At 38.8% G+C, this 27,387-nt stretch overlaps 1 protein-coding gene across 2 annotated transcripts in view; it reads right to left on the bottom strand.

Annotated features, from left to right (window-relative positions):
- Nucleotides 1-3,028: 3,028 nt before the first annotated feature.
- The window catches only part of GOLIM4 (golgi integral membrane protein 4), a 60,483-nt gene continuing 36,124 nt past the window's right edge, over nt 3,029-27,387 (bottom strand). The window contains exons 4-17 of one of the 2 annotated variants that reach the window (XM_038417136.2): nt 26,288-26,337; nt 25,378-25,431; nt 23,484-23,634; nt 22,937-23,019; nt 22,120-22,203; nt 18,345-18,521; nt 16,497-16,841; nt 14,625-14,848; nt 12,938-13,017; nt 12,391-12,509; nt 11,200-11,367; nt 10,365-10,433; nt 7,018-7,098; nt 3,029-5,011 (exon numbers count right to left, since the gene is read on the bottom strand). In XM_038417136.2, the coding sequence (XP_038273064.1) occupies nt 4,853-5,011; nt 7,018-7,098; nt 10,365-10,433; nt 11,200-11,367; nt 12,391-12,509; nt 12,938-13,017; nt 14,625-14,848; nt 16,497-16,841; nt 18,345-18,521; nt 22,120-22,203; nt 22,937-23,019; nt 23,484-23,634; nt 25,378-25,431; nt 26,288-26,337 (1,844 nt within the window). In that variant the 3' untranslated portion in view covers nt 3,029-4,852. The remainder of the gene's footprint in view (nt 5,012-7,017; nt 7,099-10,364; nt 10,434-11,199; nt 11,368-12,390; nt 12,510-12,937; nt 13,018-14,624; nt 14,849-16,496; nt 16,842-18,344; nt 18,522-22,119; nt 22,204-22,936; nt 23,020-23,483; nt 23,635-25,377; nt 25,432-26,287; nt 26,338-27,387) is intronic. The other variant, XM_038417138.2, reaches the window with a different exon arrangement.

The following is a 27,387-nucleotide window of genomic DNA, read 5'->3' as shown; positions in this document are numbered from 1 at the left end:
ACTGCAGCCACAGTAAGCACCATGAAACTACAGCCTGGCATTTTGGGGGCACTACTGCACTATAAAGAAAGGGTATACAACCACATCCTTAGGAAATAGTACTACATATGTGATAAAACAGCTGGAATGATAGTGGCTCAATTTCCACAAAGCAGTTAAGTGGAGCTCAGCAAATAATTTGTGTTTTTGGTTTGGCAACTGATCTGAAAAATCAGTATTATCATGAGTGTAAATCCATTCCCATGATGGTTGGCAATCTTATAGTCACCCCACTGGAAATGGCATTGCTGCCATGAAAAGCAAGAATGACTAGTTTGAACAGCCACCAGAGATACCAAGAGCCTCCAGCTAGGTAAATGTGGGGGGATAACTGGTTCTTAAAGTAGGAGCAAATCAAAAGACTTAAGGGAGCAATGTCTGTTGCTGTCACTTCTTCTTTGATATGTTCTGTGTTAGATGGGGAAGGTGTAGAGCAGTTCAGTGATCAATATGGGAAGGGAGTCTCTCTTTCAAGTATGGCTTAAAGACCCCAGTTACCAGGGCTGGATTATGACATTCTGAGGCCTTAAATTCTGTCAAATGTAAGAGGCCCCATACCATAAAAAAATAATTTATTATTTTCACAGAAAGGACATTGACTATATAAACATGAAAGCTTTATATTTGCATATATATACAGAGGCGAAGTTGTAAAAATGGAATTAAATTAATATATTTGCATCTGATTTCTTAATTAGTAGATATGAAAATTTTATATCTACCGCAACACAAAAGCAGTTACAGTTGCAGAGACCAGCCTACTTAATGGAAGCAGTACAACCTGCAGTATGTCTGTTTGCACAAGATATTAATTTTAACACTGAAATTTAATTTTGTGATTATTGGAGAGCAAAGTTATTGATTATGTCCTCAAATGATAAGCTACGGAATTTGTCACTTTTGATGCACACAATGCTTAGGGCAGATAGCTTTTCTTACAGCATTTTCTAGGCAGGGATCTCTGTTCACATTTGCTTCTCTATCCTCTGTCTCCCCCAGGACCACTAATTAATCTTGAGTAAACACATCGGACACACAAAGTGACAACAAGTTATATGCGTGGAAGAGAGAGAATTTACCAGAAAAAACACTTCTAATCTCTAGCCAGACATTGAGACTGAGAAAAATGCCTATATTAAGCAAATATAATGAATATTATCAGCTTTAATAGCCTATAAAACACATATGCACATTGTTTGAAATAACTTGCTCACCATCAACTCAGAATATTTTGATATATATGTATATCTTCCTTCACTTCTCTCAAAACCCTCTAGTTATCATTTTGTGAGCACTCTCTAATACACGGGTGGCCAACCTGAGCCTAAGAAGGAGCCAGAATTTACTAATGTACATTGCCGAAGAGCCACAGTAAAAGTCAGCAGCCCCCCAGCAGCTCCCACACCCTGCTCCCAGCGCCTCCCACCCACTGGCAGCCCCGCTGATCAGCGCCTCTCCCTCCTTCCCTGCACCTCCCGATCAGCTGTTTTGTGGCACGCAGGAGGCTCTGGGAGGGAGGGAGGGAGGGAGGGAGGGGGGAGCGAGGGCATGGCAGGCTCAGGGGAGGGGGCGGAGTGGGGGCAGGGCCTGTGGCGGAGCCAGGGGTTGAGCAGTGACACCCCCTGCCACATTGGAAAGTTGGCACCTGTAGCTCCAGCCCCGGAGTCAGTGCCTATCCAAGGAGATGCATATTAACTTCTGAAGAGCCACAGGTTGGCCACCCCTGCTCTAATATTTACTGTGAAGGTTCCTGAAACTGACAGAGGAAAGCCAACAAAATGTATCCTCCTTAAGATTCACTTGACCCAAGTCCATAAGATGAGCGCCTGCAAACTCAGTCAGGTGAAGCATGGATAATGCAAGCAGCAGAAAGCGGCGTGCGCACTAAAATACAGAGTTACATGTATGCACAGATCAAAAGAAGAAAGCACACACTAATAATTAAGAAAAATGAAGAAAAGCAGGAGTTTTTGATATATACACTACTGAGCATGCTGGACTGTAAACAAAAGATGGCGGCCTTCCGGGGATTAAAAACCAAGGGGGAGGCTTTACATGATGTCACTCCTAGGACGAGTCCCATACGAGTATGAGCTTGGCAGGATGGCTTCATGCCACTGCCGTCTCCGACCTCACGTTTTTCCTGATTTTATCGGCAGTAAGACTAGTTATTTATTTAAATAAATTATGAAGGCATGGTCAGAATTTTACCAGTAGCAGCTGGCCAACAAGACACTGCCTTAGAAGACTGATAGTAGACTTACTCATAGAAATAATAATTTTAAAAGTGCAATTATTGGTTTTTTTTCCTCAGCCCTGGCCTCTCGCCTGTCAATAATGAACAATTAATGAAGGGTAAGGGTAGGTAAGGATATGTGTGTAGCCAGATGTGTATATTTTTGTCATAATTGATCAAAAATGTCTATATTTAGAGAGGTTTCAGAGCAGCAGACGCGTTAGTCTGTATTCGCAAAAAGAAAAAAGGAGTACTTGTGGCACCTTAGAGACTAACAAATTTATTAGAGCATAAGCTTTCACGAGCTACAGCTCACTTCATCGGATGCATCCTTTTCTTTTTATATTTAGAATCTAATTTTTCTCAGTTTTTTCTTTTTGAGGGGCCTCTCATATTGCAAGCTCATATTGCGAGGCCCTAAGATGTAGTTTAGTTAGTTTATGCCTTAATCCAGCCCTGCCAACTACAAACAGTTAAATCAGTCAATGTATTGTAACCCTTTGGACAATTACAGTGGAATTTTTGATGCACTCAAAGCACTGGCCAAACTCTGCTCTGATTGAGTTCAGTGGGAGTTTTACCACTGACTTCCCTGGAAACTGAATAAAGCCATCATGCAGTGCTTTGGAAAACCCCACCCTTGCTGTACAATTCTGCCGTTCTTTCTCCAACCTCGCCCCCTCCATGAACACATTCACAGAAGATAAGAATGGACATGTAGAACAACAACAATAAAATGTCACACTGCAAAAAGACTGGTAACCCACATTCTAGCTTTATTGACTGCAGGCAAGTTTTTATTATGCCTCAAATAATTAAATTCTGCAACAGTGACATTAAAAAAAACAGACCAATTTATCAAAATAATTGTATTCTGACGATTATGTACATATTATATACATTTTACAGTATTACATAAACAGGCATTTTTATACATAATGTAAATATGGTAACCAGAAAATCAAAAATACATTTTGACCAAAATATTCCTATGCAATGTAAGAAATATATAGGGCACTTTAAAAAAAATTAGAAATAGTAAAACCATCTTTAAAAAAGTATAATTGAGTTAGTAGAAATTGAATTAAATTACAATCATATTAAAAAGTTAAACTAAAAAGATATTACTTATGCATCATTCAAAAGAAGTGTAAAGAGAAAAAGAAACACACTTTCCTTTATATATTAACACCTTCACGCTGGTAGCGATTGTATGCCTCATTTCCAGCAATGGGACATAGCCTAAGAAATCCAGATTTCCATTCTCTAGGGGTTAATTCAAGAGTACCAAAATGGTTTGATTATAGCCTTTAGGCCTAACCCCTTTAAATTAAACAGCAAAGGTGTGTAACAGTACAAACATTGTATATTTTCATGCACCTCAATTACATTAATTGTAGGACTTGGGAAGCAAAACACACTGCAGTGTGCTTACAGAAGTTTTGTCGCTGGTTTGCTATTCAGCAGCTGAGCACAACAGTGTATATACAGACATCCCTCTGGATGACCTCCGCAAGAAATGTTGGGCCCTAAATTCAGAAGGGGATATCTTGTACCAGTCTTATTAACTCACTTAAAATGCCTTAAGCCCTTTTACTCTCCAAAATGCATGTTTAACAGGCCTTACACACAAATGATTATTAAAATGTTTTGAGGATAGTGGGCCAGATACGGATTTTATGAACTAGTTTGAGTATCACCCAGTTATTCTTCTGTAAACCTTCATTCTTCCTGTGCTGAGTATGTTTTCAACTGATGGGACTATTTTGATTTTGCATCTATAGATTGTCTGAGTCGTTCTTTACATAATGCATTCTACATGTACTTTATCCACTTTATCCATCGTTTATTATCTGCTGTGATTTTTGTAACTGAAACACCTTGATACATATTAAAATTAAGTTTATAATAATTGTACATAAACAGCTGTTAACCTTAACAGCTATTAACAACACCATATTCTTAAAGCTTTTATAGCTTGCATGTTTTAAAGTTGCACTGCATCTACATACTGAGATCAGATCCTGCAAACACACATGCCAATGTTTACCTTTAAGCATGCAAATAGTCCCATTAAAGCCAATGGGACTGCTCATTTGTGGCCTAAATGTTAAACCAATCCTGTAATGCTTATGGGGGCTTCAGTGTGTAATTCAGCTAGCCCTTACTCACCCATGAATCACTGAAGGCAATGAAACTATTTGAGTGACTAACGTTGAGTAGTTTCAGGCCCGAGATCACTTCCCATATAAGTTACAGTGTAGACTGAATGCTCTTTCCAAACTTGGACAATAGGAAAGTTTAAATTTATACCAAAAATATTCTTTTAAAACATTACCAGAATTATGACAAGAATGAGACCTATTTCACTGTCTGTCTTTGTGTTGCCTTAATATAAAAGAGATGCTAATCTAGAATATCAAAATAGTGTATTCACATATATGTATGAAAGCATCTAATAGAAAAGTAAAAAACATAAAAGGCAAAGTTTGAATTATTGTAATTAAATATCCTTAGAAAAAAGTTCATTTCAAGCAAGAATCTTTTGTTGAACATAACCCATAAAACAACAAAGAGTTACATTTCCCCTCTTCTATGGGCTTTTGCTGCAATGGCACCACCTTCCTCCTCATCCTCCTCTTCCTCCTCATAATTTTCTTCATGACCTTCTTTTGCGTTGTTCTCTTCATGAACTCCTTGCTCATGGTCTGCACCTTCATTGTTTTTTTCATCAACCTGAAAAGATAAAACAAAAACGGAAGGATGCAGTGAAATTGTGACACTCTGTACCTCAGGGGAATACCTAGCACCCCCATGTTCATCCTTGTAAAATGATTGTGTGGTATCCAATGCAAAGCTTGTCATGTTGGGTGTCTTTGGAAGGCTCATGATGCACTGAGCATGGTTGTTATAGTGATGTTATAGTAATTGTTACAGTAATGTCATAGGTTATAATTTCAGGTATATAGTTATAAAGCTGAAAATGTATCCTCATGGCTTAAAACAAGCCCAGGCAAAATCTCTCCAAGAGCAAAGAGGTAGTTCACACCTCATCAGGGCAGGTATGGGACAAACCCAGTCCAGCCTCATAGGAACAAAGGACGCTGACGTAGGCAGTAACAAAAGAATCGGTTGGACTCTCGAGAGAGTCACCCCCGTTCCTTTGGCCAGTTTAGAACTGCGATGAGGTAATGCTCAACTGACTCTGAAGGGGGACGCAAAGCCAAGAGGGAAGAAAGGACATGCTAAAAGGGAGAGACGTTCACCATGCTCTTCCTCTCTCTTCCACCTATGTCTACAGCCACCAAACCAAGCGACTGAAGCACTGATCAAAGGGGAGAGCCTGGTTGAAGAGCAACCAGCCAGCCTGTGGTGAGAAGCATCTAAGTTTGTAAGGACATTGGAATTGTTAAGATCTTAGAATGCATTTTGCTTTTATTTCATTTGACTAAATCTGACTTGTTGTGCTTTGACTTAAAATCTATTTGTTTGTTCTACCTGAAGCAGTGCGTTTGGTTTGAAGCGTGTCAGAGACTCACCTTCGGATAGCAAGCCTGTTACATATCAATGTCTTTGTTAAAATGACAAACTCATATAGGCTTGCAGCGTCCAGCAGGCATAACTGGACATTGCAAGACGGAGGTTCCTAGGGTTGTGTCTGTTGCACAATCCGAGAAGCAGCTTACATGCCAGAGGCTGTGTGTGAACAGCCCAAAAGTGGGGGTTCTCACAGCAGAGCAGGTTAAGGCTGGCTCCCAGAGTCAAGGATTGGAGTGGCCCTAGCTTATCACCGGTCCAGATAGCACCAGGGGAACGTCACAAGTACATTTACTCATAAAACTTTTAAAAATATATATTGTGTGGTGGTTATAGCTTATCTTAAAACACATGGCTAGGTTAGGATAAAATTCTGGTGCAAGACAGAACTTATAGTTCTGAGGAATTGAGGGCAAAGGTGGCTTTAAAACTCTGAATTCTGGGATGCTCTGGAAGCAGACGCGTCATAACCCAAAATCTCGGTGGAGCTATAGGCCTGCCCCTAACTCTATCCACTATGTTGAGGCTTGCAAAGTGGCCTACATAAGGCAGGCTGCAGCTGTCCTATACAATTCCTGTGGCAGGGGGGACTGTCCCCTATCTAGTTCTGGGGGTTTTATAGCCCTGTATTATGCCACAGAGGCTGTAGTGAGGATGAAAATTTATGAACATACAGTCTGATCCTGTTGAAGTTAATGTCAAAAGTCCCATTGATTTCACAGTGACAGGATGATACCTTTAGTGAGTTACATGATTAAATGCGGTTATAAATGGAATATTTACAGAATTCTATAATCCTCATACATGACAGAATAGCACATTACACAACACAATACGGATTCAGAGAGAGTTTCTGGGCTGTGTGTCTTGCAGGCACAGCATAGAATTTGCAGCCCAGATGTGTGTGTGGGAGGGTGGGAAGCAAATATAGAGATGCAATTAAATAGGTAATGGCAGATGAAAAAGAGGTGATTCTCATGTGAAGCTAGAAGAGTTGATGAAGGAATTCTAGATGCTAGAGCTGGAGGCTCCAGGTTGAAAGGATTTTTGGGAGGAATAGGAAGTGAATTAGGGCAGGAGGAAGTTGAGGCAGAGTTTGAAAGTTTATTTATGCTTAAAAGTGAGCTACAACCTTTATTGTGCAATGTCTACCATGACTGTAGCTTTGTTAAAGACAACTAAATCTACTATTTTATTGTACCTACATTTTCATCATTTTCACCATATGGCTCTTCAGCATTGTGTTCCAGTTCCTTTTTTTTCTCTTCAGTCAAATCTTCTTGTACCTAAAAGGCACAAAATACAGCTCTGTAAATTTCTGGCTTCCTTTAAAATTAGCGTGTGGCAAATATAATCCTTCTACGGTAGAACCTCATAGTTACGAACACCTCGGGAACCGAGGTTGTTCGTAACTCTGATACATTCGTAACTCTGAACAAAACATTATGGTGGTTCTTTCAGAAGTTTACAACTGAACATTGACTTAATACAGTTCTGAAACTTCACTATGCAGAAGAAAAATGCTGCTTTCCCTTTATTTTTTTTAGTAGTTGACGTTCAACTCAGTACTGTACTGTATTTGCTTTTTTGTCTCTGTTGCTGCCTGATTGCATACTTCCAGTTCCAAATGAGGTGTGGGGTTGACTGGTTAGTTTGTAACTCTGAGGTTCTATTGTAATATTAAAATGCAAAACAAAACAAAAACCCTGTTTAAAAAAATCATCACCAGCACATTGTTCACCTACTCTGAAAAGAAATGTATGAATTTATAGTACAATTGTCATACAGTGTTCCCCACGACAAGCCAACACATATGCACACATTGCACAGATTGGAACTGAGATTTCTATATCAAGTTTGTCCCTCTCCTTCAAAATTCAAACAACTGTATTAAGTCTGTACAGTAGTTATGATTAAATCAATCCCATCAGGAGGCTCCTATAATTAGATTTCAGGCTTGACATGTGATACTGACATTTAGTGGTGTGTACACAAAAGACTAAATTTCTTCTTTAATCTTTTTAGTATTCTCTCACTAGTATGTGTAGTGACCCTGAGGCTGATAGGGTCCAGAGTGACCTAGACAAATTGGAGGACTGGGCCAAAAGAAATCTGATGAGGCTCAACAAGGACAAGTGCAGAGTCCTGGACTTAGGACGAAAGAATCCCATGCACTGCTGCTACAGGCTGGGGACCAACTGGATAAGCAGCAGTTCTGCAGAAAAGAGTCTGGGGATTACAGTGAATGAGAAGCTGGATATGACTCAGCAGTGTGCCCTTGTTGCCAAGAAGGCTAACGGGATATTGGGCTGCATTAGTAGGAGCATTGCCAGCAGATTGAGGGAAGTGATTATTCCCCTCTATTCGGCACTGGTGAGGCCACATCTGGAGTTTTGTGTCCAGTTTTGGGCCCCCCACTACAGAAAGGACATGGACAAATGGGAGAGAGTCCAGTGGAGGGCAACGAAAATGATCAGGGGGCTGGGGCACATGACTTATGAGGAGAGGCTGAGGGAACTGGGCTTATTTAGACTGCAGAAGAGAAGAGTGAGGGGGGATTTGAGAGCAGCCTTCAACTACCTGAAGGGGGGTTCCAAAGAGGATGGAGCTCGGCTATTCTCAGTGGTGTCAGATGACAGAACAAGGAGCAATGGTCTCAAGTTGCAGTGGGGGAGGTCTAGGTTGGATATTAAGAAACACTATTTTACTAGGAGGGTAGTGAAGCACAGGAATGGGTCACCAAGGGAGGTGGTGGAATCTCCATCCTTAGAGGTTTTTAAGGCCTGGCTTGACAAAGCTCTGACTGGGATGATTTAGTTGGTGTTGGTCCTGCTTTGAGCAGGGGGTTGGACTAGATGACCTCCTGAAGTCTCTTCCAACCCTAATCTTCTATGATTCTACATGTCAGTCTCCTTGCACAGCTCTGCAGGTTTATTTTTGCCCTAGTCTTGCCCACAAGATTCCTATTGCCTTTTATGGGAGGTCAGGTCATGGAATAGCTGTAGGATCAAGTGATGTGATTTTTAACTGGATACTCCAGATGCAGGAAACCTAAAGATTATATTTAATTTTTTTTCCAATGTGACTACGTTTCTGACTGCTTGGGTACAGTGAAAAGGCTTGGACCCAACTCACATTCACACTAAGGTCCTTTTACACCACTCTAGCTACATAAATAGGCCTTAAATTGAATGAAAATATAATTTACTAAAGATTTATGGCTCCATTACACTGCTAGAGTAGCATAAAGAGGGAATGGTGAAAATTAGAATCTAGCCCACTATTTTTTTAAAAAACTGGTTATTCCAGTGGCTCGCCAGTACTGCAATGTTTTCTGATTGGTCTATCGGAAAATTTGTAAGGAGCAACAGTGTAAAGTTCCTCACTCTATTCTGGTGATATACTTGGATCCATTTGCCGAAAAGACTATTGCTAGGAATGGGAGAGTCAGTGGCGGATTAGCCACTGAGCCAACAGGGCCCATGCCCAGGGTCCCCTGGCCAATTGGATGTCCCTGTGCCCTGAACCTGCTGGCAGGAGTGCTGGCCGGAACGGGGAAAGCCCCCTCTTACCCTGACCCCGCTCCCCAGCAGGAGCGCGGGGGGGGGAGGGAACAGAGGGACTTCAGATGGAAGGGGTGGGGAGGGGCCCCCACTTGTTCTGGCCCTGGGCCCCATCAAACTGTAATCTGCCTCTGGGGAGAGTAGCTCATTTTCCATACCCATTCGATTCTAAACTACTCTGTAAATACTTCCAATAAAGGTACCAGTTAGTTCTTTTATGGACACCAAATCATTTCACGTAAAACACTGAATAAGCTGTCAGAGGCAACTTAATACCTGTTGCTAATGACCTGGGTTGATTTCAACATATTTTAAGGAACTGGCACAAGTTAAATACATACCATTTAATCTAAACAAAAAGTAGCAGAACTTCGTAAGTGAGTGTTGAGCAATCCTATCTACTGCTTTGTAGTACAGCACTAGAGGTAAAGCAGGAAACGGCCATTATTAGTTTAGTGTTGAAGAGCTGCAGAGCAGCATATAGGCACGCATGATTAGCATGCAACTCAAAATTCTAAAGAGGAAAAACAAAGTTGTTTCCTTTGTTTTCTCAGTGTGAAAGCAATGTACTGACAGCTGCTTGGCTATTCAGTTGCATGCATACTGGGAGCTTAAATAGCTCAAACTACTTAAAAGAACCACGGATAAATTAATCTGAGCTAAGGAGTTAGTAGTTAACTGGGAAAACTGCTTGCATGAAACAGAGGTATGTGATTAAAGCATGAATGAGGTTTTCAGTGACACTTGGAGGGTTAGAGGTTTGTGGGTTTTTTCCTGAGTTGTGATCAGCTTAATCCTTTCAGTAATTGCATAATTAATGCTCAAAAAGACGTAGGAAATTAATGGACTGCCATACATCAACATAAGTACTTAAAAGAAAAAAGTTATGATTGAAGTATTACATCAATGGCCAAGGGAGAAGTGATGATTACCTCCCATCTTCCCAAAAGCTACTATGTTCCACATATACTCTACGCTCTTTTTATTACCTCTTCTTCTCCCTCTTCTTGGTATTGTTCATCCACATTATCTTCTTGCTGGTCAGGATTTCCTGCCATCTGCAGAAACAGAAGGGAAACAGTTCTACCATGCATGTCTCTTAATTTTAGTAATACAGATGGTTAGAGCTACTTGCACTGCAACTAAAATATGCTATATTCCAGAATAATAGTGTAGCAAATTTGTAATTTGTTGAATATTATTAATATTAGACTGGTTACATCCTTTACACCAAGTCAAATTAAAAAAAAGACAGTGGATTGATTATAATGAAATCATTGTACAACAGAAATCAGACTACACACAGCATACAGACAAAAAAGTACAGTCCCTGTCATACAAAGTTCAGTCTAACGGCAAATACAATAGGCAGGATGCAATGGGAAGCACAGAGGAAAAAATAGACCAGGCTGTTTATTGGGAAACCTTGCTTGTGGGAATCATGGAAGAAGTAAAATTCTTTATGAGGGAAATAAGTGAAGACAGGTCAGTGGCTTGGGAGAACTATAATGGGAAGTTGTTCATGCAGGAAGCACGGGGATGGTAGCAAAACGGCATTGAGCCTGGCAGTGGGGATGGGGATGATGGGATTAGAGACAAGGTCAAGATATCACCAGAAGCAGTTCTGTAATTTTACCTGCGTGAACTGTAGAGAGTATAAAAACTGCACAATTAAAACAAAGGTCTGTGTCTTAGTATCAAAGTTTGAATGTTTGTTACTGTCCTTCCTTGTACAGCATCTTTAGAACAGCCATTCTTAACATAGCTGTAAATACATGCACACAATTGCACATGTTCTACAGATGCTTCCTTTTATCTGCTCACCACTAAATGCTCCTCCATCTCAGGATTCTCCTGCTTCTGATTATTTTGTTTGTGCTGCTCATTCTCATCTGGCAGATTCTCTTCTCTCTCTTGTTCAGCTTCTTCAAACTCATCCTCTCCCTGATTGTTAGGATCATCAGCTGGGTTCACATCTTCCACTGCTGCCTTCTGTAATTTTTAGAAGGGTGTATTGTATAAGTACATGAGTCTCAGCAATTCCATTTCACTTGAAAATTATTTTAGTAATAGTTACCTGGGCTGATCCAGTGCCTGTTGAAGCCAATAAGAGTTTTTCCATTGCCTTCAGTGGGCATTGAATCAAAACTTCGGTGATTATGAAAAGTGTCAGATTTACAGCACTGGAAATAAGTTCGTCGGCTGTAATAAGGATACAGCTGTGATGTGCACATCTGTCTACTAGAAATTAGACTGAGGCTACCAACTCACTTCACATAGGATATTGCAAGGCTTTTGGTTATTGATAATACAGTAAGTGATAATGCCTGATAAGAGTACAGCTCAGTCAGGACAACAGACAGGTCAGAATAGTTAAGTGTTAACTCTGATCTGGTCGGACTCCATATAGCTCATAAAAGTTGTTCTCCATGTTACCCTAGGCTATGATATATTGACCTTAGCCACATTTGTATCAGTTACTTAAGGGAGAAAATGCCTGATAGCTCCTCCACCTTTGCTATTCAATAAATGCTGTTTTTCCTTTATGTTTATTATCGGATATTATCCCATAGATTTAATACTGCAGCTACCGAGGCACCAGTAACATCTTTGGGTTAATAAATATTCTTCTCTTCAAATATTTGCCACACAATCTAGTCTTCTAAATAAAAATGCATGTATGCAAGATCCTGTATACACCACAAAACTGAACAAAATATAATGAGGTATTTATGTAGAATTGGATTCTCCCCCCTTCAAGGTGGCATCTGCTGTGACGGACAGCTGATGAAATGCTCGTTTACTGCTTTTGTATCCGAGTGTTCCAGTTTAAGTCCCAACAGTGTCAAAATCCTCATGCACGCTTATACCAGAAGCACAGTTCTGGGGTGTGTTTGAAAGACAGAATGCCTTCAACAATGACAACCGTACTCATTTCTAACAAAACAAATAAAATTAAATAAAAGAATTTAAATTGTGTCCAAGATCTTATTTCAACAGCCAGATTTGTCTTACCGCTGGCTCATCTGCCTGCTGGTTCTCTGTTTGATGCTCTGGTTCTTGCTGCTCATTTGCATTAATTTGATCTTCTACTTCTTCAGCTTCATCTTGGTGCCGATTGTCCCTTTCATACACTGACAAAATTAATTAGTATGAGTATTACAGCCGCTCCTGGAGTCCAACTGAGAAAAAGGCCCCTTTGTGGTAGGTGCTGTACATATGTGTAGTAGTCCCTGCCCTGAAGAGCTTCCTATGTGATTTGCCCGAAGTTACACCAGAAGTCTGTGGCAGAGCCAACAACTGAACCCAAATCTCCTGAGATCCAGTCTATTGCCTTCACCATAAGGCCGTCCTTCTTCTCATTTGTATATAATCATAACTGCACCGATCTTAGGCAATACAACCACCAAAAATCACCAATGAAATGTAGTCACTGATTTTAATTGTAAAGAAAATACAGTGCTCTCTTACTGGAATCCAAAGCAGCTATATTTATTTCTGAATGGATGAGACACTGAGGACAGTTCAGATGGGGGGGAAGGGAAAGAGAATTCAGTCTCACCTCCATCCTCTTCGTGGATGCCTTGCCCCTCTTCTCCTTGTACAATATCATGGTCCATATTGTCATAATGAGCTTGTTGGCTAAAAAATTATATGCAAAAATACAGTTTCAGTTTCACAGAGACAGTTCTGGCTTGCTTTTTTAAAGGATTCTCAGGTTTACTTTCCTGTTAGCTAAGTTTTTCCATTAGCATTTTCAAAAGGAAATAAACGTTATGGATCAAGACAATTTTGTGTAGGATACCTTACTAGCCTTTGCATCTGTTTTCCTATCTATAGAAATGGTGGGTAGTACTGTACTGGCTTATTCATAGGGCTGTTATAAGGACACAAGTTAATGTCTGTACAGTGCTTTGAAAATGTAGGGTGCTAAGAATTGAAATCAAAGAGTCTTGTATTGAAAAATCTGTTTAATAATGGCCCCAAAGCAAAGAAGTGATACACATATACCTGAGCAATTTAGGCTTTGATCTGGCAAGGAGTTTGCGTGTATGGCACTCCCTCTAGAAGTGGGGATTTGGACAGTACTAATTCACTTCCTGGTAATAAGGCTTTTTTTTTAAAAAAAAAAAAAAAAAACACATATGTTTCTCATGTTAATTTCCTTATTACTGTGTGTTTCAGAAAATATTTCTGTAAAGATCATTATATAGGTTTGCGCTTCAAAAAATAAGTGAAGGCCACTAATGGCTTTGAAATTGTCTCAGCAGAAGAGCAGAAATAGCATTAACTGAAGACAGGCACTAAATAGGAGACTGAAAGGGGTGGGGGGAGAGAATATGATCTACAGCAGTGGTTCTCAAAGCCAGTCCGCCGCTTGTTCAGGGAAAGCCCCTGGCGCGCTGAACCGGTTTGTTTACCTGCCGCGTCCGCAGATTCGGCCGATCGCAGCTCCCACTGGCCGCGGTTTGCCGCTCCAGGCCAATGTGGGCTGCAGGAAGGGCAGCCAGCACATCCCTTGGCCCGCGCCGCTTCCCGCAGCCCCCATTGGCCTAGAGCAGTGAACCGCAGCTCGTGGGAGCCGCGATCGGCTGAACCTGCGGACGCGGCAGGTAAACAAACCGGTCCGGCCCACCAGGGGCTTTCCCTGAACAAGCGGTGGACCGGCTTTGAGAATCACTGATCTACAGTACATAGACTGTAAGCTACATTTACAGGAGCCTGATGTACACTCATAGGTTCTTTATTTTAATAGTCCACAGAAATGTTTGAACATCAGGGATATGAATCAAACCATTTTGTTTCTTTTTATAAACTTCAAAAAGTTAATGCTAAAAATTCAACCTTAACTCATGTTATTGGCTGCACAAAGCAAGTGGTATTAGCCCTTCACTTTCACAAGCATCAAGTTCTCATGAAATTATTTTAAAATATCTTCCATTTATGGGGTGCTTTTCATCCTAAAAGATCCTAACACATTTCAAAAACTGAAATTGTCTATGTACAGCACTGCTGACGTGCAGCCACCTCTGGGGTATGGAATAACAACCAGGTAGCACAAAGCAAGCCACATAACTTTACTAGGAAAATATGTATAAACGTTCACCACACTAGGCATGCAGCTAGCCCCTCTTGCTATCCTCTATTTTTAGTGCACTAGTTCGATGACAGCTAGCGAGGTATGTCTCCTCGAGGTGCAATTTACACCAAAGTGCAGACATACCCCATGAAACCCATAAGTTGTTAACCTTAGCTGGTTTTTGTACTGCTCTTCTCCTCGTTCAGCCTGTCTCCGTAGTGCAAGCTCTTTTTCTTGAAGCTGCTGCTGCCGTAATAACTGCCCTTTCAGCCTCTGCTGGTGTAGAGATTCCTGATGTTCCCTTAGCTGTTTGGCTTCTTCAGCTCTTCGGGCAGCCAGATGCTGCTGTTCCAACTGTTCTTCATAGGCCAATTTGTATCTTTTTGTTACTCTCTGTGTCAAGAAGTGAAAGAAACATGTTTGAATATATACACTTCTGAACCTGCCTTCTTGGGTATCTATTTCCCATCACTATTGGAATGATTTTCCTGGTAGAACCCATATTACTAGCAATGGACATGCTAAAACCACTGATGCCAGAAAAGGAGAGGTTGGGAGGAGGGGTAGAATTATGCAGGCAATGGACGAGATGGAGAACAATGTATAAATAGCTGTTTTGTGATCATAAAGTCAAACTTCACTTTTGAAGCTTTCATCATCTTACTTAAAGCTACACATTAAATGTTCTCATTATAATCACAGCTGCCTTTTTTTTTTTTTTTTTTTTAAAAAGGGGAATTAGAATACCTGAGATTGTGGTATAAAGTTTTTAGCATGATAAATTTGACACTGCCACAGTACTAAGACAGGTACCATGTTGACAGGCACTTGACATATTTTAGAAACTTAAAAAAATATTGGTACTGTTGGCTGTCTGAGGCCGTCTGGAGGTAGGGTTGATCATGTGGGCAGAGTGCAGGTGAAAGAATCAAAAGTTTGTGATAAATGCAGTTTATCCTATGGCTATCGCCAATATATAGTACATGTCTTCCAGTCCACACTCCAAATACATCCTGTGTAACATCTGAACTAAATGCAAACTGTGCTGAACTACTCAAGCACAGTTGGGTAAACGACACTGCTTGAAAGCATCACCAAATTGTCTTTTTTTTCCCATGCATTACTAAAAAAATGATAGCCATGGAAGAATAATCGAGATTACTGACAAAATTATAGACCCTGAGAGCTTGACTAGGTCTTAAATGAGAGACTAAACATTGTTTGCAACCAGGCACAATAGAGGCAGGTATTGCACAATCTTCTGCCATTGCAGCCAAATTATTGCCTCATAGCCTACTATGTCCCTACCGACGATTCCAGTCCAGAGCACCTCAGCCAAAGTTTTTCCATCATGCTTGAATTCTATGCTTGTTTTGTTAGATTGATAAATGCATACAGGGGCTAGGATGAGACCAACAAGTTAATTTTTCTGCTTGAAACCTGGCCCAGAATGTATTTCCAGGTCTTACTGTTTCCATTTAAAGCTCCACAGAATATGCCTTGCTCTTACTATACATTACATTCCCTTTACTCCTTTAGGCCTGTTCATTTTACAACTAAAATGCTTTGTGAAAATATTAGCAAACACTTTGAATGAAGAGTGTTTACTGAAGTTATACCAATACCTGAAAGGGAAATGTAATTGCATTTGCTATCACAGGATGACACTTCAAATCTAATATTGTAACGAAAGTCCCCCCAAAAAACTCAAACACAAACCTTCCCCTCCCACAACCCCCAAGCTTTAGACTGGACTCAATGTGGCTTCCCTTTTGCACCTGCAGTTATTTGCAAGTGGAATTAATGTCACTTAGAAATTAACCCCCAAATTCAGAAAACTCTTAATCGTGTGCTTAACTTTAAGCATATGCTTAGAGTCCCAGGCATTTAAGTGCTGTGTTTTAAATGTTGCCTTACTCCTCAACTGCTTGCAAATCCAAATGATACTAATTACGTCTGCAATTAATTACAGGTGCAAAGCAGGGCCTGCAGTTGACAGGTGCCAGAAAGGGTGGCCGTTGTTGAGAAGAGAATCTTGCACCTCTGAGTGAACGTGTTCACCCAGCATGTTGGCTGCTTCTTCTTTATGTTCCCGTTCTTTCCAGTCATGTTCTTCTGGTGCTTGATCTTGTTCTTCCACCAAGTGCTCAGGTTGCCCTGCCTGCTCCATTTCCTCCTCCTCAAGTTCTTTTCTGTGCTCCTCTTCAACTTGGTCCATGTGTTGCTCTTCATCTTCTCCTGCTTCTTGTTGCTGCTGAATATTCAGTTCTTTGTGAAGGTGACCCTCATTTGCTTTTCTGCTCAAATGTAAAGTTTCATCTTCATCTTCTCTTCTCTTGGAATTTATTTCTTCCCTTTCCTGTGGCTTCTCCTCATTCTGGGGTACCTGTGTAAAATGATATATTAATTCCATGATATTTCAGAGATGTCTCTACTTCTAGAGTCCATGACACTATAAAACATTTGTATGACTTCCATAAAGGCTTAATATTTTATAATGTTCATAAAAGAAACTGTCCACCTGTTTATCATCATCAGTGATTAGGTCTGATAATCATTCAAGGCCTCTTTCATGTAGACCTCAACGTGATCTGAAGTAGCAGCTGAGACATCTGTCTACCTATTTGTAGGTGTAAACAGAGTCATCTTTATTAATATGTGCATCCATATTAATTGTTGGCACAAGAGGATACAATTTATTTAGGGCACAAAATTGTGCCTGCAAAAAGTAGTAGTTGCTGAATATCCGATTCATAATTTATACTCTTCTCAGATTTGGTTATGTTCTAGAAAATGCTAAGGGTGAGATTTCCAGCCTTACTAAGGATGATCAGCACATTATTCTAAAAGTGGAGTCTTATTAAAGTCAGTGATAACTTGTGGAGTAAAATATTACTCCACATGAGTAAAGGCGGCATAAGTCAACTGTGTTCTACAATAAAAATTAAGGACCAGATTCTGATGCACTTACTCGTGCTGAGTAGAATTTCACTCAATAACCAGAACCGATGGGCCTACTTCTGAAGTAAGGTACTACTCAATGTGAGCATGGGTATCAGAATCTACTCCTTGGATCTATGCAACTAAAAAATGACAATTACATGAAATAACTCACCCACTTTTAATCTAAAATGAAGCCCAAAATATTTACCTTACAGTTTTAAAAAAAAAAATTGTTTCATTTTTAGGCTTGGCAGAATTCAATTTTTATTTTTTATCATGTCAATGGATAATATTGATGTTTATTTTAAAGCATTTTTTCAATTTTTATCAATATTTATTAAATTTTCACATTTGCACAAAATGTGGGGTTTCACAAAATTATTTAATGACAGTAGATGCTGAGGTTCAAGAAGTTAAAGCTGGAGAACAGTTAAAACACAAATTGTTAACATCATACGTCAAAATCTGTCAAAAGTAAATACGCTTAAATGAAAGTCTAACAAGTTCTCAAGCAACATTTTTCTTTGCCTATCTGTAAATTTTGATTTTCATCTATGGAAATATTTTTTCATCAGTTTGTGTATGTACGATGAAATCAACATTTACTGATATTTAAATCTAATTCCTTTGAGCCTATTTGTTATGATTCAGAAATATTTATTCTCAACTTGCAGAGACACATGTAAAATAAGAGCTCATCCCTGGATTTTACATGTAAACCTGCACTTTTTTTTTCATGCAGCTAAGAATGTTTGATCTGTAAAATGTTGAAGGTACGTTCAGATTTCTTCAGAATTTGTGTTTCAACCAAAACAATCTGGCAAATTCAACACTAAATTGAATCTGCATTTTTCATCCCAAAAAGACTTTTGTCCAAAAAATTTCATCAAGCCCTTGTTGAAACTCATAACAGAAAAAAATTGCTGCAGCAATCAATGATTTTCACCTCTTTTTGCTCTTCAGCTGCATTTTTCTCATGTGCTGGGAGGTCACTATTTGGAGATGTTGCTCCCACCAGTGCCGCTTCCTGTGGAACATTTGGCTGCTCTAACTTTTCAGGTTGTCGAAAACTTGGCATTTTGTTGAGTGTGTCCTTCAGCTGTTTATATTCTTCTACCTGGGACTAAAATTGAAATATACCCATTGTACTACAATAGACAAGCATGTTATTAAAATATACACTCACTCCGGAGTGAGTTTGTTGGCAAAATAGTACATAGAATCTCTCAACATGCAAATCAGATCAAACATCAAGATTCTAAGACTGCTTGCTTCCATGCATTAGATAGTCGTGATTTAATACATATTCCTCAATCACAGTGAACATGCAAATACAAAACACGCAGGAAAATTCCTACAGTACAGAGATGGCGATTAGTTTTTCATGCCAGGCATAGGAAGAGCTGAAGGGAATGATTAAATTTTCTTTGCACGCTTTAAAATAAAAGAAACAGAGTGCCATGGAGTGTTTCTCATCTGGTAGTAGCAAGAGATGAAATTCTTTTTAGAAACAAGAAAAGGAGTACTTGTGGCACCTTAGAGACTAACAAATTTATTAGAGCATAAGCTTTCGTGAGCTACAGCTCACTTCATCGGATCTGTAGCTCACGAAAGCTTATGCTCTAATAAATGTGTTAGTCTCTAAGGTGCCACAAGTACTCCTTTTCTTTTTGCAAATACAGACTAACACGGCTGCTACTCTGAAACCTTTTTAGAAACAGTAATCCAGTTTAAAAAACAAACAGTCACAAGTGATTTAAAATTCTCAGCTATCTACAACCTTTAGAGAATTGTTACCAATAGACAAGAGTCAAGAGAAAATATTAAGGGAGAAAAAAAAATCAATCAAGCTGGAACAACTTTAATGGAAAACAACAAATAAAGTAACAACACTCCCACTAATGGAAGGGAGTGATTGGGAAGGGAAAAGATAAATTTAGAGCTGTTAAACATCCCTTCACACCCCGAAGTAAGATGTCAGGGATCCACTTCTTTGCAACTGCACTGATGTTTTTCAGACCAATGGAAGATCTGTTCATTTTCAGCAAGCTACCCATGCTGGACGTTCAGGCAGGATTGGGAAACTGGATTCACAATTTACTCCCCATAAAGCAGGTGTACAAGAAAAAACATTCAACTCAGAAAGCAGGATATTTTCAGAAGGGGCATCTTTCATAACCAATTACATCTATCAGATACACGAAAGGCAGTGCCTAGCATTGTGGCTTACCATTTACATATAACCCCTTCACTTTCTCCTGTTCCACTTCCCCCTCCTTGTTTTAAGGTTTATAACTCTGTAGGAAAACATTTAACACTATTTGGAGCTAAAACTTGCCACACAATCACTCAGCTTTAAATAACACTTAAAAATCGCTCAAAGCATTCTTTATTATTTGAGGGGAAAGAATGGGTTCTAAAGGCATCAGATTCTCTATTACTTTTGTGAGGAACTATTGATTTGGGAGTAAATAAAATAAAATGCTTCAAGTTATTATTTTGGTAAAAATTCCAACTTTTTTGGGGTGATTTAAAAAAAAATCCAAATGAAGGTTTAGCTATTGGCTACAGTACACACCCAGTGATTGTATTAGGTCCCTTTGTGTATTCGATGTAATATCATAACAATCAATAGTACAGCAGACAGATGTGATGCATCATATATCAATGTATAACAAAACAAAACAAAATCCACAGTGCTACAGATTGACATGATGCAGTATATGATAATAGCTCCGAAGTTAGACGCACCTCAAAGCATCTTCAAAATACTATGGCATCGATTAAAATGGACAGGCCTAAAAGCAAAGCAGAATGTGAAGTAATTACAAGTCTGGCTTTTCTGGAGGGAGATCTTGCTTTCTCTGTGTCCCCCTCCTCTGCTTGATTCATTGGAGTCTCTGACTATACATTTTACAGAAAAGATTAAAAGACAATATTAACTACAGTCCCTAGATAAAACTGGAATAAAGGTCTTAAACAAAAAGGTTATCCTTGAATCTAAATTTTCTTTCCCCTTACCGGCCATATAGAGAGATTACTATATACAGGATATTCTTAACAGTGTTCTCAGTTCCTCCAATTCAGGACTCAAAGGTTGATGCTATACTCCACCCCACTATACAAATCATTCCATGCTAAAAGTTGTTATCCAAGATCTTAGCTTAAAGGGAATTAATATTGGTGTGAAAATAGAGTTTATAATATATATTAACTTTTCTGGCTCTTTGAGCTACTTTAAAGTGGTACTTTAAAGATTCAGGTCAAAATATCAGCGTAGTGTTGACTGCTGACATTATCCATCCTTTTAAATATCTACCATATGTCCAACAATAATGGGGTGCATTTTGAATGGTTTGAGTAGTACTGCTGTGAATCCTTTCTTCAGCAGGTCTGCAAGAAAAGCTATGCAAACTGTGTTAAGTATCGCCTGTTGATTTCAGAGAATTCATAAGATGTACGAGTACTCTGTTTAATAAGATGAATGTAACATTATGTACGTGGACAGATAAAGTTTAAAGAAAAGCAAGTGTATGTTTTGTGTTTAAGGGAATGAACCAAAGCCCAGCGAAATCAATGAAAAGTTTCCCATTGGCTTCCGTAGACTTTGGCTAAGGCCCTGGGTAGGATTACAGGAGACCTATTTTTGAAGAGTTTAGCAAACAGACCCCTTGGATTTTAGCCAATAGTGGAAGAAAGATTATTGCCTGCTACTTTGAAAAACTGGATTCCAGCACATATTGCTATCTGAAATGACAGGTCTTTACTTTTCTCAGTCTATGAAATACAATTACGGAAGAACATCAAAACACTGGTCTATTAGCCTACCTACAACAGCAAACAGAATTTAGGAAGAAACACACAATCCTGTAGTTCCCACTCATGATTCCAAAGATTTTGATAAGCGTGGGTTTTTTTTTTTTGTTTTGTTTTTACACTTACACTAGATTCCTGTTTTCCTTCCTGATCCACTCTCTTACCATACTAACTTAAAGGTAGGCACTACCATCCTAGCTTCCCCCAGAACGTTTCTTTTCATCATTATCCTCCTTGATCTTTTGGTAATAGTTTCCCCAAGATAAGCAGACGACCTAAACCTCACTATTGGGACATGTGGCTACTACTGGAATAGCTGGCTGGCTGTGTATATAGAATTTTTTAAAACTTGTTAATGCTCCTCCTTTTTAGTGTCTCCAAAGCCCATGTGGTGTTCTGTGTTCCTCCATGCACACTCTGTATCTACTGAACCAGCTAGTCATTTACATTCCACCTGCTTTGTTATGCTAGAACATAGCTAGACCTCATCAGCTTTTTAAGTGAACCAGTTCTTTAAATGTGATGTGTTCCTCAAGTGTTGGAGCCTTGACACCTTGAGTTAACCAGAGTTCTATAGGAGAAAGAGAAAGAAAGGAAAGCCTTCTGCAGTCTATCAAACTTGGAAAGCTATCACTCTTATCAGTAATGCATATGCTCAGTTGGACCCATAATGGAGCTGCCAAAGACCAAAAAAATTAAATAATTTGCTATAATTTTCAAATTTAGCAGCAGCACTTCAAGGCATGCATTTTTCCCCGAGTGTGTAGCAAGGTGTTAACTGCAGATTCCCATGCAAAAAGCTGCATGCAAAAGATTATAGTCAGCGGAGGTAAGATAAAAAAGATCCAGGAAGATTAAACAGATCTCATAAAAAGGAGAGCTGATACTCTGTTTTCCTTTCTGACCTGTGCAGCAGCTAGTGCACTCTTGTGGTCTTCCAACGTCACTACAAGCTGGTCATGTTGGGAGAGTAAATTCTTATGCTGTTGCTACATAAAAAAGAAGAATGTTACATTTCATATTGTTTGTTCTGGGTTGCACCAGGTTAACCTTAAATTGAAATATATCCCCACAGATCTTTCAAATTTAAAAATCCTAACTGGGAATAACACACACTTTGATTTTTTTAATGTGTGTTTAATGTGGAGTTCAATATCAGAGTGGTAGCAGCAAACACCAAATTTAAAGCCAGAGTTTTGTAACCACAGTTGAAAGTTGGAGCAGATGTGGAGAGATAGGACCTGAAATGGAATACACATCAATATTAACATCATTTACCAAAAGACACATGGCAGTTTATAAAGAAACCTTTCCTTTTGCAAATAAAACAAAACAGTTTTATAGACAGGACCATGTTGGATCATGCTTGGTATGGGCCGAGGGACGTACTGGCTGCCACTTCCAGCAGCTCCCATTGGCCTTGAGCAGCAAACCGCGGCCAGTGGGAGCCGCGATTGGCCAAACCTGCAGACACGGCACGTAAACAAACTGGCCTGGCTCGGCAGGGGCTTTCCCTGCACAAGTGGCGGAACAAGTTTGGGAACCACTGAGCTAAAGTATAGATGGCAAGAGATAAAGTAATATATTTTAGTCTTTTTTTTTTTTCCCCCTCAAGAAAAGTTAAACGTTTCCCTCATAATCTACCCCCAAGTTGTTGAAATAACGGCAAAGAATTTCACATACACTGGAAGGAGGTTCTATTTCTAGGGAACAGAAACCAACCTTGACATCTTGTAGCTGGGTATGAATATCTTGGTGTGCTTTTCTCAGGTGTCTATTCTCCTCACGCAAATTATACAGAGATTCTATTAAAAACAAAACAGAATGCAAAGACTGAACTCAATCAGATTTATGCTATTATAATTTTAATATCACAAGTTTTAAAGTATTTGCTCTTAAATACTATGAAAGCCTAATTCAAGGTGATGTACAAAAAAAGGATTATTATATAAATTGCATAAAATGCCACATAACTGCAGTAGTAAAATACATGAGATCAGTGCACAGAAATCCAAGGAGCTTGTGCTGACATTAATGTATTGCTCTGACCCCTATACAAAAACACAACCTTAAATTTTCAAGGCCAAGTTCATTAATGCTGAGTGAGCATGAATGATGACCTCTTATGCTTGGTGTGCGTGAGTGTGCATGTACACGCATGCCCAACTCCATTCTTGGTCACACACACCGGTATTGATTTCCGTTTAAAAAGCAGTGGCAGGTGAAGAGTTTTAAGCTGAGTTTTATGACTGAGTATGGCTGCATATACCCTTTAGCTTGGAGAGTTCCTGCTCTTTCTCTTCCTGTATTTGTACATATTTCTGCTTGTGATCGCTGAATGTTCTTCTAAAGTCTTCTCCTTGTTTTCGGTGTTCCTCCTCAAGGTCTGCATGCTGTTTTTTTAATTCTTCATGTTGACTCTGCAAATGCCAAATTGAACACTGGAAGGAGTTCTGTACCTGCATATCTGGCTATCATCATCTTTGGCAATTTGTTAATTAAATCCAGATGAATAGAAAGCATTCATAACAAGAAGTTTATTATTCAAAGCCTGTACACTACAGTTCCTACTCAACACAAAATTGCCTCTGTCTCTGTAGTTCCCTGTTCCAGGGACTTACCATCCCCCTTGGCAGCTGTTATATCCCTCCAAGAGTTGCCGAATACACTTTCTCAGAGGCAGAAAATCTCCATTAATAATCTGGATCCACAGCAATATTAGAAGTAAATATTGTCAATGACTTGTCTACAGCCAATATGGAATATTACCTCTATTGGAAACATCAGAAAATTCTTTACAGCATGCTCCCAAAGGTTTCTTCACATACATTATCCAGCTCCTCTGAGGTCAATGGCAAAAGTTCCATTGACTTCAGTGGTGCTGGACTGGCTAACAGTTTCCATACAAAAGACTTGCAATAGCAGAGATATCACTGTAAATCCAAGGGAACCTTTAATCTATGATGGTTAATAAAGTTTCTCATAAGTATGTATCAAGAGTAACCAGGAAACCCACTGGAGCTGGAAAGACTGCAAAAATGCTGGAAGGATTTAGGAGCACAACTCCCATGATGATCATCAATGGGACCATGTTCCTAAATCCTTTAGGCACTTCTGAAAATTTCCCTCAAGCACAGGATTTTCAAAAACACCAATACGCTGTCCTTACAGATGTCAGGGTGAGTTTAACTGTTGATTTTAATGGAGCAGAGATAGGTCAATGTGGAGCACTTTTTGAAAAATCCTACCCTAAAGGCATGAGTCTATGACACTGACTCTAGTTCTTTTGCTATAGTAATCTTAAAGGCTCATGTCATGAAGTACAAGTTTAAAACTAACCTGCATTGTGTGTTCATTCTTTTTCAAGTAAGAACTTCAAAAAAACACATAACGTTGGCTAGCTATTGAAATTGCAATCCTACAAATAAACACACTTTAACTGGCTAAACATGCCATTTAATTTTTTTTAAGCTTCTCTTTTTCGTTACCTTCCAGAAATCTTTTGCTATGCATATTGCTGCATCTAATATGAAAAATAACTAAACACCAGAAGACTATAATTATTAAATTACAAGATATTAGTCTAATAAAATATACTGAAGCAGAGCTAGCTGCCATTTAAGAAGGGCTATTAATTGTGTACACAGAGTTACTTGCCACTGCATATTTTAATGTACATGTTCCCCACTACATATTATACTTGCAACAAGCATAATTGAATAACGCACAAAATTCCATCTTTTTCAATGGATCTATGCATAATATCTGCATTGAAGTCATTCTATTTGACCCAAAACAATGGCAAAAGGAGTAATTATTTGATTGCCGGATCCCAACTATAAAAATTCTTGAAACTATTTCCAGAATTTATGTCAATGTATTTATTACTTTGGATGTTGAGTACAATTTCTAATATGCAAAATCTTTCCAATTTTACCTAGTGGTATGCATGTCAATGTCCTCCTCAAATAATTATGCAACTCACCAGAAAACACAGCTATTCAATACATGATGCAATCAGTTTATCCTTAAAGTACATTCATGAAAGGAAAATATCTTTTTGAAACAAGATAGAGAATCTTTGTTAGAGATGGGCCAAGAAAAATTACTATGTTTATATCCCATATTGCTACCCCCCAGAAGAGAATCTCACTGGTACCTACCTTCAACATTTGGTGTTGTACATTCAGTGTGCTATATCTGCTATTTGAATCTTGCTGAGAAATGAAAATATTAATGTTAATTAGAGACAGCAGAATCTCATATCCTGATGCACTTTCATGTTCCTATTCTTTGTAAAGAATATTATACAGAAGCTGTAAACTAGCAATTATAATTCAGCATGGAGCCTACCTGACCTGGTCTCTCTCTGATTCTGAAATATATCAGGTATAGCAATTCTGCAATAGGTGCAGTAGTATTGTATTTTTAATTACATTACTATGCCTCCCACTCTTTTCTTCCCGCTTTAGACCCAAAATAAACAGCAATATGCTTTCACTTATTATCATTATAAAGAGCTCTTTACAGACCTCAAATATATTTCCAATGACAGTCTCAACTTTCCTCCTGGCAGCTATTGCACAAACCAAACTTTCTTGGAGATTTTAACTTGCCAATCAAAAAATCACTGGTTACAACACTCTGGCTCTGTCCAATAAGAAAAGGACAGCAGCAACAGGATTTATGATACCTTCTTATCTCTATTTCTCTCCCTATTCAGTTTTCTCCAGTCAAGATTGGCCGATAGGAGACAGCTATTATAAAAAGAGTACCATTAACTTCAGCTATTATAGTATAAGCAGAGGAGTGTTTTTCCAAAGTAATTCCCTAGAAAGAAACTCCCTCTCTTACTAGAACTCACATCATTTGGATCTTTCTAACAGGGTGTATTAACATACATAACAAAAGTAGAATAAGTCAAGGCTATTTCAATAGGGTCTGTAAGTCTCTTATCTTTTTGAACGGTTTTAATTACATACCCTATCCTTTCCTTTGTAGAGTAGTGTCATTATTTTTTGGTACCAATTCTTTAACTTTTTTTTTTTTTTTTTTTTTTTTTTTTTTACTTACCCTTCCTTTATTTAGTGTTTCTTGTGCTTCCAATTTATAAACAAGAAAGTCTAGGAAATAATAATAATAAAAAAAGGAGACTATTAAAGAAATATTTCACTGACAAAAAAAGCTTGGGGGCCACAGTCTATAGGTACTCTGTGTATGGAATTCCCATTTACAAGAAGGTATTTTGAATACAAAGTAGCTACAAAGTTGGGGAATGTTGCATTTACAGCTTTCCTGAGGAACTATAAAAACTAAGGAAATACTTTGAATTTTAAATCTGATTGTCAAAGTATTTGCATATAAAACAGTTTATACCAGTACTGTACAACGTATGCCAAGGCAAGCCTGGGACTAATGGTAGGAAACAAAATGTGTTTCAGAAGTCTTATGTACTAGATTTAAAGGCCCAATAGTGCTATTAAAAGGAAAGGGGAAGTTAAATTGTGCTTTTTCTTATGAGAAGATTACACTTGAAAATCTCGTTCAGCCACAAGAACACAGGAACGTCAAACAGCAAAAAACACAAAAACGCTTCCCACCCCCTTTTTATTGCGAGTACCTTTGTACTCTTCTTTATTTTCTAACTCTGAAAAAGATGACCTGCCCTTTACAAAGCTAACGATTTATTGTCCACTAGATGGCACCACAAAACCATCTAGGATTTTAGGGCCATCTAGGATTTAAGAAAACCCCAAATAGCTTTTAATGCTTTTTAATCTTTTGTATCAAACAAGTTGCTTTAACTGAAGGGCCATGAATCGCCTAGCTAGCAGCAACTATTTTTAGGAAGAGTACAGGACTTTCATTACCTCATGCCTTAAAATTTCAACCAAGTAATTTACACCATGAAAAATAAGTTAGAAAAGTTAACAAAAGTATTGTACTCTTAAAACTTTTGCAGAGGGTGTCTTTTTAAAAAGAAAAAGATGTATTATTTGCATAATCAAACACAGCATATGTCCAGTACTGTGTTATTCAAGGACATTTAACTAAGATCCAGATTCACAAATCATCTCTATTCAGCACAAGTGTTTTAAGCATGTACTTAACTTTAAACACACAAGTTTCTGAATCGGGGCCTGAGTACTTTATGGCATGCATGAAATAGAGGT

The sequence above is a fragment of the Dermochelys coriacea genome, chromosome 9, assembly GCF_009764565.3.
Source record: "Dermochelys coriacea isolate rDerCor1 chromosome 9, rDerCor1.pri.v4, whole genome shotgun sequence".
NCBI classification, from domain to species: domain Eukaryota; kingdom Metazoa; phylum Chordata; order Testudines; family Dermochelyidae; genus Dermochelys; species Dermochelys coriacea.
The sequence above is the reverse complement of the archived record's forward strand: the minus strand, read 5'-3'. Positions and strand labels throughout refer to the sequence as shown.